The 14,777-nt window shown below is 37.6% G+C and overlaps 1 protein-coding gene across 1 annotated transcript; it reads right to left on the bottom strand.

Annotated features, from left to right (window-relative positions):
• Positions 1–2,618: 2,618 nt before the first annotated feature.
• On the bottom strand, positions 2,619–7,579 carry vip (vasoactive intestinal peptide). Its single transcript, XM_015058814.1, has 6 exons — positions 7,409–7,579; positions 6,545–6,649; positions 6,157–6,261; positions 4,869–4,991; positions 4,551–4,662; positions 2,619–3,994 (listed from the first exon to the last, which is right to left on the bottom strand). Coding segments are annotated over exons 1-6 (456 nt in total). The 5' UTR covers positions 7,411–7,579; the 3' UTR covers positions 2,619–3,985.
• Positions 7,580–14,777: the final 7,198 nt, after the last annotated feature.

Below are 14,777 nucleotides of genomic sequence, written 5' to 3'. Positions count from 1 at the left end.
ATTCTACGTAGGACAAAGATTTTTTAAGAACACAATGAAAACCGAGAAGGACCTCAAAACAAAACAAATGAAAAACCTGCATATAATTTGAAACGTGAACCAAATTATTCTATATTGATTACAGATTCTTTAATGCAATTTTGATATGTGAACATTATTGGGAAGTGACTGGAGGTGGCTCAGTAAACACAAAGCCGAGTGGATAATGAACAAAATGTGAAAAGTACAGAAATGAGCCAAAGTTTCTGCTGTTAACTTTCCTTTTCTCTGTTCAAGTCGCCCAGTGGATAACGATGCAATAGTAGCATCTCTAGAGAACAAAAGTCACTGGTTTTGTTCTGAGTTTGGGTTATAGGCCAATAACCCTAATTACACACACAAAAAAAAGCTCACACAAAAAGCAGTTTCTGGAAAAAGATAGATAAATAAAAATAAGTAGGGGTGGTCTAAAAGGTCAAAATTGCTGCAGCTTCTCCCTTAAGCAGTTGGTGTCAGCAGACTTGATTTCATAATTGCCTAAAACTTTTTTTCCCCCTTATGTAAATCTGTCTGGCTACTAAATAAATACGTTACATAAACCAAGTGTCAAATCTAAAAAAAGAAAGAGGGAAACAGTTTCTCCACTGTTAAACGGAGCGAAGCAGACATCTACAGGAGTGCCACAGATCACAACCCTGACGCAGAACTTTACCACAGACTTCGCCTTTTCTGTCTTCGCCTGAAACACCGCTTCTGTGAAAAACTCACGTTCTGGTGCGACTCATGACAACAGTTTTTATACAGCGACAACTTTTACACCTTTAAACGTCGCTGACCTCCTTGCGCGCGATGCGACAGACCTGCGTCACATCAGAAAACGAAGAAGAAACGGCGAAGGCCAGCCAGAGAAGAAACGGAGGTGTGTAGAAAAATGGTCCGACTGATTTCAAAAGCTGTGACGACTTAATCAATAGAGATGCTGTTTTTTTTTTTTTTGTTCTTAACGAAGAGAAACACTAAATGTGGACTTGCTTAGTAAGAAAGGTTCATTTCATAATTAACTTTGTTTTGGAGAGAAAGTGTTTTTTTTTCATCTTCTTGATAATTAGAATACAGAAGACATTTTACAATTATTTATTTTATTTTATTTTTAAAGGGGAACGTAAAATAAAAACGTTTCAGGTTGGGAATTTTTTTTAAATTTAAGAATATAAGTTATTTAAGGAATATTAAGGGTGTGGCCTCAAATATTCTTGTAAAAAAAAGACACATATTAAGTCTGGCGTTGAGCATCACTCAAGCTGGACTTTTGGGCACAGAAGTGACAGTGCCTTCCAAAAATATTCATAGTCATATTCACATTTTGACACATTTAAACCCATATTTCTTTGTATTTCAAAGTCAAATTGTTTGAATTTTACTTTTGAGCATGAATCTAGTTGTTCTGTGAAGGCTGTGAAGAACATTTATGAACAAAATCAGGGTCATAACATCCCAACCTTTGAACATTTCACATGTCAGCGTTCAGTCCATCAGCTGCAACAATGGAAAGAGGATAGTAAAAAGCACAAATGGAACGAAATGGGGAAACGGACAGCGAGGGAAAGCACAACTGTTCACCTTCCATCTGTTAATTGTCCCATAATACCCAGAGAGTGCACTGCTTTAACCTTTCCCTCAAAGCAAGGAAGTGTTGAGACTCTGTGGCTAATTAGAACTGTCGTATAGTCGGGCTCTGTTTATAGAACTTCCTCCCTGTCTGCTCTCCGTTTCAAAGACAAAAAGACGAGAAAACGTGAAAATGTTTCCAACCAGAGCAGGAGGTCAGAAACTGAAACATGGTCACTTTTTGTTTTAGGTTTAATTTGGCAGGCGGTTAGCTGTCTCTGTCCGTGGTGCTGAAGTGAACTCGTTCTCCCTGCTGCTTTACACACTCCAGTTTCTTTGTGTTTTCTTTTCAGACTTATTTTTCCTTTCAGAGTTCAGGCAAGTGATCAGCTGCTTGGTCTTTCACATGTCCCTCAATTAAACCAATTAAATAAAGGGTTTCATGAGGTGATTTTCATATGACAGACTCTTTAAAAAAAAAACAAAAAACAAAAAAAACTTTTTATAGACAAATTATGTGTTCAGTTGTAACTTAATGTTTTTTTTTAACAGGTAATTATTATTATATTTGCCATTGTTGCTTTATTTATATCCTAGGTGCATATTTACATCAAATCACAAAAACTTGTCTGTTGGCAAACTTTGATATTACAAAGCTAAGATTTTTTTATATAATTGCCAGTGGATTTGATACTAGTCAACAGACTGCAGAGAGGAGAAATAAAATATAATTGTACATGTCAATCCCAAAGTGATGTCGTCCTCTGAGTGACATCACAGAAAAAGGTCAGGACAGATGACCTTTGGGTCATGATAATCTGCTCTAGCTCATCTGAAGGTTTGTCCATTTTCTTCAAAGTTTATTATTATTATTATTTATTTATTTATTTTATTTTTTATTTTTTTTAAGTCTGGTATTAAATTTTTTGGGGGGTAAACCCCCCCCCCCCCCGCCCAAAATGTCAATAAATAAAAATGACAAAATTGTTGGCATCAAACAGTCACAGCCAGACAAAACGACTCAGCTTTGAAAAATAAACCAACATCTTTTATTTGGTCACACGTGTCCTCATCATTATATGTGCCAAAGGCGGTTCCACGCATTATGAAAACCTCTTTGCTCTTTATGTTGAATAGTATAAAGTGATTATATGCATCTGTGTCCTTTCCAAGTTTCGTCCTTTTGCCTTGCAGCCTCCTTCATTCACAACCTAAGACTCGCTTACAGACTCGATGAAAACGCCCCACAATCATTCCAGAAAACACCACTAGAAATGAACGGAGCCCATTGTTACAATTTATATCATTTAACATGCAAAGACAACAGAAAATGGCAGATTTTTCGTTATACTATGAAATTCTCAATATGCAGAAATCAATGGAAGTCCCTTTGCAGCTGACAAACTGGAAGATCTGACAGAACATGATTGGCTTGTAATTAAAGTCATTTAATAATTATAAACGCATATTTTAATGACAGAGTTGTGTGCTACAGGTCTAATGCAAACACAGAGGTACACCAATTACACAACTTTCAAAATGATGTTGATTGAACAACCAACTATTTAGCTAGGAAATGTTTTTTTTTAAACAAAGTTCCTAGTTGCTTTGCCAAAAGTTAAAATCTACAATTAATATTCCAAAAGCATTTACGTTTACGAGTTAAGTCAATAAATCAGGCCAGAATTTGGAGCAAAATCTGTTTTTGTTTCTGAACTTTCCAATTTAAACACCATTTTTTGTAGACATTAAGACAAAAACAGGAAATGCAACAAGTTCAACATAATAGCAAAATTTGTGATGTCTATGTATTCTTCAAAAGAAAAGAAAAATAAAAGCTTATGGAGATGCATGCCACTGAAAATCAAATGGACTCTAGCAGATTGTCTCCAAATGTAAATCTGTGAGGATTCCTTAAGACGTCACGCAGTTTGAGAATCGTCTTTGGAAATCGGGATGTTCGTCTTCGAAAGGAAAAAAAAAATTGACGCCAATGTGAGAAACTTTTGGGAAAAAGAACGAAATCTGAAAACAGATAAAAGTGGCCCCTGTTTTAAATAAACTCTTCTCGTAGCATTTCTGACCAATCAAACCTGCGCGCGCTCACACACACACCCACACACCACACACACACACACACACAGAGACACACGTTACTCAGTGCTGCCTGTAGAATCTTTAACCGTTACCATGATCTGAATACATACAGTGTAAACATGTACTGGGTAGATGGATAGATAAATAGCCACACCGATCCCGTTGTGAATGTCCTTTGCATCGAATACCATGTGTGTGCATTTTTATTTTTAAATGTGTTTATTTCTTTTTTGTTTGTTTGCTTTGTAAATAGCATTTTTATAAGATGAGATGAGGTATTCATTCCAACGTGGACCCCTCCTCAAAGTGGCTGCAAATGAGAAAAAGGACAAGGTTACCGATTCGAAACAAACAGAAAATCAATAATTTTTCAGACGTGTAGCGTTAAGCAGTTACCTATGTTTACTAAGGTAATTAAAAGCAGGACAGACACCATGAAGCATCTGGATTTTATAAGTATTTCTAATAGGATTTACAGTCAAACTACCGGGTAGATTGTGCACCATTTTGTTAGGCAACCTGAAAAATACCTATATTGGGGAAAGTTTTCAAATGGCACGTACCTGTCATATATAAATCTGTTTTAACAGAAGTAAAAATCCACTCTGTTGCCTTTACCAATGAATGACTATTAATGTATGATGCAAAAGAAAACTTATCCGTGTTAACGGATAATATTTTTATTCAACTCGATATCTAACGTAAGACAAAAAAAATATGCCGTGGATCAGTCTGAGCCACATTTGTTGCTTCTGAATTTAGGTAAAGTTTGCCACATTTCCAGGCAAGGATTGGGTGGAATTGGGTATTTTTACATATCTTCGGTCAAAGCTAAAGAGATACTTAGAAGACGTGAAGATACTCACCAGCTGAAAGTTGTTTAGGAGGTGGTCTACGTTGATGTTATCGTAGCGCTCCTGGAAAGAGGTGGGTTCATCCCTGGACTCTTCTGCTTCGCTGGTTCCAGGATCTTCTAGGCTGTTTGTGTTTAACAAGAGAGGAAAAGTCACACGAGAGTCTCTTTTTACATGCAAAAAAACACGAACGGGAAATATAAAATTCATGCCGACAGAAAACGCTTGTGATATTTATTTACTTCGTTTTTTTTTTTGCTTTTTGTTTTTTTTTCCAGATTCTACAGTGTTAAAATCTAGTGTGACTACGAGAGGCTTTGGGAGTCCCACCTTCTCTTTCCCGTTAGGAGAGAGTTCAGGTACTCCTTGACCGCCATCTGTTTCCGGAAGCGGCTGTAGTTGTCTGTGAAGATGGCGTCTGTGTGGCGCTTCGCCGGCTCCATCAGGTCATCACTGAACAGAAGGGGGAGGTCAAAGTTCAGAGCGCGGCAGATTAATGTGCACAGGCAAGGTCGGGTGTGTGCATGTGTCTGTGTCTGTGTGTGTGTTTGAGTTCTCCCAGGGTGTATCGGACACATGCAACAGAGAGCTTCCATGGCATAAATTAACCTTTAGAAATGTTTAACCAATTGCAAAACGCATCATGGAGCAGGTCAGTTCTTTTCATTTCAAATGTCACTTGGTCCTCTTGAACGATCAGTGAAATAAACTGTTGCTGTTTTTTTCTTGTTCCTGTCAGAAAGTTAAACTTTTTTTTGTTGTCTAACCAATTTTATAAAGAAAATGAAATAATGGGAGTGGAAATAATCTCTTCAGAACAAAAACTGAAAAAATATTTATATTAATTATGAAAATAAACACAGTAAATTGAAAAAGAAAATGTGATTAATTAGATGTCTCTTTTTCCCATTACTTTTATATGTAGCTTTTCCACTGTACAGAGGGGAAACAACCACTTTATTCTTCAAAAAAAGGGTTAAAGGGACTTCAACAATTTACAATTGTTACATACTCAAAATAAAAAATAAAAAAATAAAAAATAAAAAACTTTGTTCATTTTGTGAAATATTAAACTTCAAATTTTGCTCACATAATAAAAACAGCATAGTTACCAGGACACATTCACATCTTATTTTCTGTGCAGGAATGAAATAATTATTAAAAGTTGTGTTTGTAACTTTAAAACTCTTCATATTATGCTCGTATATTTCTGTGAAAATACAAAGATAAAGAAGATTTTCAAAGTTATTGATTATTATTTCTGTCACATAACAGTTCCTCTTAGATGCATTGTTTGTTTGTTTTTTCTCCCCAGAGCAACTGACAAGATAATAAATGTGTTTTGAGACATGATGGGTAAAATAAAATATATCTACACTTACAGTCCCCACACTTTTTTTGAATTTGTAGACCCAAGGAAGTGGTAAGGCTTTCTTTTATTAGCTCTTCCACTTTTTAAAATGCTTTTTAAAATCCAAGATTATAGAAATTCATTGTGAGCTAAGTTGGAATATTGTTTTTCTGTTTAATTTACATTACAAGACCATTCCTATTTTTTTTTTTCATATTTCACGATGCAATAATATTCACTCTCGTGTCCAAAATGTGTGACGCCTACCTGACGCGCTTCCCGATCAGAGACTCCAGGTACCTCCTCGCCGACAGCTGCCCCAGGAGTTTGCTGTATCCACTGGTGAACAAACCGTCTGCATGTCTCGTCGGTCTGCAAAACAATTACAGGGCGGGTCACATCAGAAGGCGCTCAGACTGGCTCCATCCGAACATCTGTTTATTGTGAAACAGACGCGCATCAGTCTGACCTGTAATTGTGCTAAATATGATGCAAAGGGCAACTGTACTCTGAGGAAATGCAAATGCGTAAAGTACAATTGTTTTAGGAGTCGGTCTGATTATCTGAGATGAATTAAAGTCGAATGATCCTGAATCACGTGTTTGAGATCTCGTCCGAGACACACTCAGCTCTGATGCTGGAGGTCTGCGCTCACCTCGTGGATGTGTACGGCAGACTCAGAGTCCGGGAGTATAACACACTGCACAGGGCTATTAGGAGAAGCAGGTGGGGGCCGGTCCGTTGTACCATCGCTTTACACCTAAGGAAGGAAATGGAGGCATGTTATTCCATTTTTTTTTAAATAAAAAAAATATTTTTTCTTCTAAATTACATTTTTAATTTCACACAGACACACACAATTGGAGAAGTTTTTTTTTTTACTCCTCGAACAACAGATCTGTGAATCCTTTTAATTTGAAAAGCGGTATGAAACTCAGGGTATCTCATGCGTAATTACGCACGGTGCCATGAAGAGCTGTAAACCACACACTACAATGCTGAACGGTTAAATCTGACGAGTTATTTTTTTTAAAACCAAGTTTCTGATTCAAATGCTCCGACTTTACCCCCAAAATGTCCTACGGAACGCTGGAATGGTCGAGATTTAATTCGTCCGTGCGTGCGTCTTTTTGTTGCGCAAAGATAAAGTCCAGATTTTATGAAAGAGAAAAATTTCTCATTATAAGCTTAATCTTTTGGTAGGTGAGATTACTGATCACACGCCAACCTTCAAGATTACCACAAATCTTTATATAAACTTAGAAATCGTCCAAAATTCAATGCGTAATTACGCATGGCACTGACAACAGCGAGCTCATGTGATAGGAAAGCGGAGAAATGTCCGTCTATTGCCTGTATGAAGTAATGTCGAGATTCTGCTAACTCCATAAAAAGCATTGTGTTTGAAGTCATACGCAACAAGTTACTACTTAGAAAACTTCACCCAAATTCTGAAACAGAAGCCCAAACATTTCCTAGAAAAAAATAAAAATAAATAAATAAAATAAAAGAATCTTACATTTGCTCTGCGGAAAGTTGCGATCGTCGGTTCTTCTCTTGATCCTATACAGCTGCTTGTAGCTCCAAACTGCTGACCCAGTCTGCCTCTGTCTGCCTGTTCCTGTTCGCCGTCGGTTCTGTCCCCGTTTTATACACCTGGATGTATCTGGCTTGCAGGAGGGAGGTGGGGGGACGTGAGCCCCATCAGCGGCAGCAGGAGACGTCAAAGGATGGCCGCTTCCGTCATCGGTCTTGCTCACGGTCGGAACCGAAGAGGCCATGTGCAGAGGTCTGTCGGAAGTTTTACTCTGAGTGTGTATTTTCCAATTAGTTGCGAGGAGAAATTAACTTATTCTTCGGGTTGACTCACCAGATTAAAACCCCCCTCCTAAACTCCCCGAAGGTTAAAATGAGCTGCGACTTCAACCTACATTTTGAAGTCGCAGCTCATTTCTCTCTGTCCTGGATGCTTGGATCACAGGATGCAAGCAGCTCTGGACATTTAGGGTTTTTTTTTTTAGGGCAACAATGTCCTTACCTCCTCTTGACTGGTCGTTTCATTGTCTTCTCCACTTGATTAAGAACCCGTGTCCCTGTCACGTTAACATTATGAATGGCACCGAACCGAACGCACAACCTTGAGAGACCCCAGTTCTCAAAACGATGTTGGAGACGTTTCTTCCACATGACTCAGAATTCTAAGTCAGAAAATGTGCAAGTCAGAGACTGGTGGGGATAGTGTTTATGGGAAATGATGGTATGAAACGCCAAGCTAAAATGAAATCATTCTGGTAGAGGTGATTGTCCAGGTCAGTGGTGGCTTTTGCATCTCCAGTGCAGTGGCTGGAACAACAGGCCATCTCGTTCAGATCCGGTGATATAGGAAGGCTGGAGGTCTGACTGTCTCCACAAAAACACTTCAGCAGTACGAGATGACAGGATGGTCGTCATTTAGGAGCGACAGTTTCATGTTTCCTACTGTTGAGCTTAAGTCATACCCTTCAGTACCAACATTTCCTGCTCCAATCACAAATTCTATTTATTTGCTAATCATCTCAGCTGTTCTTTGTCCAGTAACCACCCTCCCCTGTGTTAATACCACTAGACTACATTGAGCCTTGTCAGATCATCCTGGTTGCACCACTATTACTTTTTTGGCGGTGTCTTTCTCTGGTCCTCAGTGTTGTCTGTTTACTTTGCCATAATGTGTAGTTCTGTGGGTTTGTCAAGCTTTGTATTCTTTGAAGTTATTCTGGAGGAACTTATTCTGACTTCCTTGTGTCTGAATTTATTTATTTTATTCTATGTCATTTAAATCATCGCGATTGATTGTAATAGTTGTGAGTTAATTCTTGATTGTTGTCTTTTATAAGAAATAGTGTATTTATAGACTGTTGCACAGCACATTGGTGTAGCTTTAACTGGGTTAAAAGTGCTTTATAAATAAATTTGACATTGACATTGGATTGGAACTCCCTGACAGAAATCTGACAAAGACGGATAAAATCCGAAAACCGTAATTGTGGTAGTTATAATCTTGTGTACTGGATAAATTCTTAAAAAGTAAGAATAGAAACACTGACACTTTTTACATTTTTTTAGTGTAATCTTTCTGTTTTACTCCAAGGACACTTAAAAAAAAACATTTTGTTTTCATATAGTAGTATTTTTTTTAAAATTGAAAGCCAAAATACCAAAATCATTAGAGTTCATCAAAGCACACAAAGATCCTTTATTATTATGGCTTAAATCCAGTTCAGGTTTGCTCTGAACTAAGATGTTTTGTGGTTTCACCTGTTTAATATCATCACAGTATCAGATCGAATGCACTGAAACATTCATTCTTCAGAATGTAGTATTTGTTCTAATCGTTGTATTTCAGTGTATATTAGAAGGATCCAGAAGTCTTCAGAAGAACAAAGGAGCATCTTCTGAAAAATCAAAAACCTGTCAATGGAGGAGATGATTTAATCAATTAAAAAAAGATTTGGAGCTTAAATAATCAGACACACTATTAGGAATAAATTATTTCTTTGTCATCTTCTTGCCTCTTCAAAACATAAATACTTCACTCATCAACAATGTCAACAAAATCCTCCAGTCCTCTCTCCTTGCCCGCTCCATCCATTCATTTATTCACAAAGCAAAATGGGCTCTGGAAATCTTTGAAATTACCACCGCTGATAAACGCAGCTAAGTATTTTACACCCAAAGACACTGATGCTGTTTTTTTTGTAATTTTTTATTTCATTTTTTTCAGGTTGTTTGGGGGCTTTTACGAAAGAACCGCCACGCTGCGCTGAATTGTTTCTGAGTCCACCCACAGTGTTCTCGATGTGCCCGGTTTGTTTTGCTGGAACAGCACAGTGAAAGAGCCATGACGTCAGCTGGCGCCTCATCCGCACGTCCTGCCGTCCGTCCATCCATCCATCCGTCCATCCATCCATCCATCCGTCCATCCATCCATCCCTCCTTCTTTTCGTCTTTCCATCCATCCGAATGAGTATGAACCATTTATCTTGAATCGCTGCAGTGGAAAAATAAAAATGAAAATGACAGGCTGAAACATGCGAGATACAGAGGATAAAGAGAGACTCTTGATGTAACAAAGTAGAAATATGGAAAAACTGCAGCTTTATTTTGAGTGATCCATGGGTTTTTGTTTCCTTTGGGTATGAATATGACAGTATACGCTTGCACAAAAGTCCCTTTTATCTTACCACCACTCACAGATGGTACGGGACATATTGTTAGAGGACAGCAGCAAAGGGGGAGTGATCCAAAACATATGGCTCAACAAGCACGGAAATAGTTTTAACAATTATGATATCAACTTTCTTCCATGGATTAAAAACAAAACAAAGAAAAATAACCCCAAAACAACAACAACAAAAGAACAAGAACGGTAAAGAGAGAGAATTAGAGGGACAAAATGAGCATGTATCGCAAGTATAATTTATTTTAGACAATAAAAGATAATATGTAGTAATGAACTGAAGAATGAAAAGAATAATAGTAAAACAGGAAAACATCAGGAAAAACATGATCACCTACATCTTTGCTATAGCAAACTATTGTATAGTACAATCAATCAATCAATCAATCAATCAATCAATCAATCAATCAATCAATCAATCAATCAATCAATCAATCAATCAAGTTTGTGTCGCACATTTCAGCAACAAGGCAGTTAAAAGTACTTTACAGCATGAAAACACAAAAATAAAAAGTCACAAAAACAACACGCAGTCACCAATTGAGAAACTAGAAACAAACACAACATTTTGAATCATCAATGCACATCAAATATGTTGGTTAATGTTTCATGTATCGCTCTAAACAGGTGAGTTAGTGCGGTCACTATCTCCACTTTACTCCTGTCAGCTTTGAGCTGCCTTCTTGTTTTCCAGATCAACTGTTTTCACTGTAAACAAGCGATCAGCTACTTTTTAAAATGGACAACAAGATCACAAGCCCGTCTGAGATCATCCTTCCTTTGAGATCTAGACTCCTGCAGATCAGCTGAAAAGTGGCCACAAAGAAAGAGGGCCTGAAGTCGAGCCACCAATATTACATTCTGATCAGACTTGGGGGAAAAATATAATCCATAACAATCATGAGGGATAATGTGGGATTGCCGGACGAGTGAGACGTTGTGAATTGATTCAAAACGAAAGTGCACAGAGAGGACAAATAGCATGTTCTTCCAGAGTCCGTCTGATCTGAAAAATACATTAAACAGAAGAATCTGGTGTACACAGTAAGATGGTCCACAAAAAACTTGCTTGTATCTGATGCACTGAATGGGATCATGCTCTCATCCTATTGCTCAGATGAAAGTCCTAACTTATTCCCCTCTTGTTTTGCACTCACAGCTGTATAATCTGGCAGCCTCAAGGCCAGCGATCTATAGATGGATTGGCTTGCACGATGTGAAGAAGAGAAGACCATACTGGATGTCTGTGGTTGTGTGTTTATTGCATAACTTTCATTTTTCAGCTTGGGAAGATGACCTGAAGAAATGGATAGAAACATTTACTTACATCTGAAGCTCCCCTTTCAACTCCACCCAAGTTATAAGTGGACAAAAAAAAAAAAGCTAACAACATAATTTAAGATGAAATTGCTCAGATATTTTCAATATTTTAGTTTTACACTTCACTGTATTTAAGCGACAGTTTTCATTTGGAGGCAAAGAATTCTCTCAGGGACTGAAAAACCTCAGAGTCACGAGCTGATGGATAACTACTGGTAATAAAACATGACCACGTTAGAAAACCGATGTTGTTCCACATCCCTTCTCCCCCGTACAGAAACATTTTCAAAGGACGTATGATCGAACGGCTTAAAAAGTTTCTACATTAAAACCGGTTATGTATAAGTTACTGCAAACACTGTCAAATACAGTAGATCAATTATTATCTGTGTACAATTTCACAAAGCAATGGTGTACAATAATCACGAACATGATTGATAGCAGCTTTAAATGGTTTTGCAGTTATAAGAAAGGCAACGTTGCATTTGTGCTAATAAAAAAAAAAAAATCATCAGCGGTGTTTGGTTTCCAGAGCACAACACAGCTGCATTAAATTTTGCTCCCTGCAGCAAAAACAAATAATATTGTTTTACGCACATTTTCCAAGGAGCAGGATTGATTTCGATTCACATTTGTGGTTATGCACCTGATAATGACTACAAATCCTATTTACCACTGCACAGAGATTTATATCTCTTATATATTTATGTATATATCCTTCCAGTCAGCAGACGACCTCCTCCTCCACCACAACCACCTCTTCGCAGCCATGATGGCACTACGTAAACCTTAATGTGATCAGTTCATAGAAAAAGTGGATTACGCAGAAGTCCAAGGGAGAAGGAGCTGCTCTAATTGACAGCAGTGACTGGAGACAGATCCCAGCAGGAAAGGGAAGCTGATGGAGGAAATGTCAGCCGCATTACGTTGATGTTGACGGAATGCACAGAGGAAAACGTTCCTATGGACGTGAATCAGACCATCTCGACTGTGTGCACGCTCAGGACAACACAGTCGGGGCTCTTTGTTAGTTCAGCACAAACAGCGGGTCGTTCACTTTGGCTGCCAGAAACCACGGCGCCTTTAAAATTTTGTAAGATGGTGGCTCTCACTCAGAGAGTTCAAATAAACCGGTCTTACTCAGATTTTTGTCTTAAGTTCAGCCTCTCCCTGCTCCGTACTTCTTGCACACTGTGTTGTCCACTGAGCACAGCAAATGACTTCATCCTCGCATCCAGGAACACTGATTAGCTACGGGGTTAATGCAGAGTGTAATTAGTTTTAAATAATTTGGTTTGAGAAAATATATAAGTCTTATAAAGCAGTTTATATCTATTATTATCGTTGCGGAGTCAAATACGAGTCTCAGTGGATCGAGTGCTAAATATTGAACCTGAAAGGTAAATGCTTAACATATTGTGGTTCTTTATTTCCAGATGGTTTTATTTGTACAAAATAAGTGTAAAAAGTCCTAATCACATCATTTTTATTGCAGTAGCATCTGATTCGGAAAAAAGATATTAAATGTCAATATGTCTTTCGTGGGAATTTATTCAGAAAAAAATCCCACATGATCTTATATGATTTTTATGTAAATAGTAATAATTGTTGTTGCCGTGGAAATATTGCTAAACAAATAAAAAATGTAAATATTACACTTGAAAAAATGTTTTTATTGTAAGAGCTTTTTTAGCAGTAATCTGTGGCTTCATGTTTTCCTTTGGTGTAAATAGAATGTGACCCATTCATTTCCACATCAGAGATGATGCAGTTTTGTGCCGTTCTTCATGTTGGGAAATGGCTACAAGAAAACAAAAAAAATTACCAGTCCAGATCGACAGCCTGAGCAATAAATAAAACGTTCGAAAGAAGCAAAACTGTGGAAAAAAAAAAACAAAACAAAAAAAAAAAAACTCCTCATGCTCACTATTACATCTGTGATGTTGTGGGTCTGTATCTCCAGTGTACTACATCATGAAATCTCACAGAAAACTAGAATGTATAGTAATTTGTCAAGATTATAGATTAAGGATTCAAAACATACGGTTAAATGAACACACAAATAGCTCACAGACACAAAACGAATCCTGTTCCATTGCTATCTCAGCTAAGACAGGACCACAGACTTTGGATGAGCTAAAGAGGACGTGAAAAATGGAAAGGTCCAGGATTCTTCTCTGAAATGTTGGGAAATTTTACATAAAGCAAAGAAAGTTGGACAAATTTACAATAGTATTTGCATAGTAACAGCTATGAATCCTGGTAGTTTTGTTAAAAACAAGTAGTTTTAAATGTAACGTCTGTTCTTGAATGAGAGGCTAGATTGCTCTAAAGGTTTTAGGAATGAGATTATGCTAATGAAACACTTGATTATTATTTTTTCTCTGGGTTTTTACTCATTCTTACCAGACATGTAAACAAATGTAATCAGTTTATGAGTTTAATAACTAGATTATTTACATCGATGGGAAAACTACATGACTCTGTGACTGATGGCTATTATCACTTAGTAAAAAGGACTGTTCCATCGTTTCGAATGTTAAAAGTTACAGTCCTTAAACAAGGAAAGAGAAAGAGGAAACAAGTGTTATTATTTAAAAAAACCTGATCTTACAAGAAAATAAGCTGACCGATAAGCATTTGTGCATAATTCCACATATGTTAGAGGTAAAGAGGTAACTGTGTCTGCTGAAATCTCACCATCAACAAAACCAGTGCAGATGATTTAATGTCTGCAGAAATGGTGGCCAGAAACAGCCACAAGTGACTACAGTTTGTCAAAATCAAGATGTCCCACATGCTTACTTCTTGCGAACTACATCAACACCACATGCTGTCGCTAGTCCTGGCAGTAAACGCAACACCTGTGACTAAAACAGCCAGAAACCCTGTGGGGACACCTACTGTTCACTAAGAACTTTTTTTTTGTACCTTTAATTTCTTCGAATTGTCTGGTTTGTGTCATCACTTTGCAACGCAGACAGAGCTTGGAGACAGAGGAAGGATGGTCTTTGTTCTTACTGTCTTGGAAGTGAGCACACACATACAGTAAATACCCAGAAACCTTGATGCCTTAATGCTGAGCTGACTGTGTTTTTTATTATTACTTCTTTGTTTCTTTTGTTTTTACCTTTGCACCCACACAGGCTACCTATACAAAGGGGATGATGGAAAAAGAAGTGGAACTGTATAGAAAAGTGTCTTAAGGCTCTCTGACTATCATAAAAAACGGGTGAGTGTTGCACAGCGTAGTTGTCTTGTGGAATTGATTCCACCTTCCTCCTGTGAGGTGCCCAGAGTTTGGCACTTAAACCCCCGGTAACTAGTCAAAACCTCGAATTAATCCGAAATT

The sequence above is a fragment of the Poecilia latipinna genome, unplaced genomic scaffold (assembly GCF_001443285.1).
Source record: "Poecilia latipinna isolate Pla-1442-1.1 unplaced genomic scaffold, P_latipinna-1.0 Scaffold1574, whole genome shotgun sequence".
In the NCBI taxonomy this organism is placed as follows: domain Eukaryota; kingdom Metazoa; phylum Chordata; class Actinopteri; order Cyprinodontiformes; family Poeciliidae; genus Poecilia; species Poecilia latipinna.
The sequence above is the reverse complement of the archived record's forward strand: the minus strand, read 5'-3'. Positions and strand labels throughout refer to the sequence as shown.

Excerpts from the sequence above, each read along its gene's own strand:
- vip (XM_015058814.1), bottom strand. Across the intron at positions 4,992-6,156 it reads CTGATCGGGAAGCGCGTCAG|TGATGACCTGATGGAGCCGG; the intron begins GTAGGCGTCACA and ends CCTTCTGTTCAG. Across the intron at positions 4,663-4,868 it reads CTCCTAACGGGAAAGAGAAG|CCTAGAAGATCCTGGAACCA; the intron begins GTGGGACTCCCA and ends AAACACAAACAG.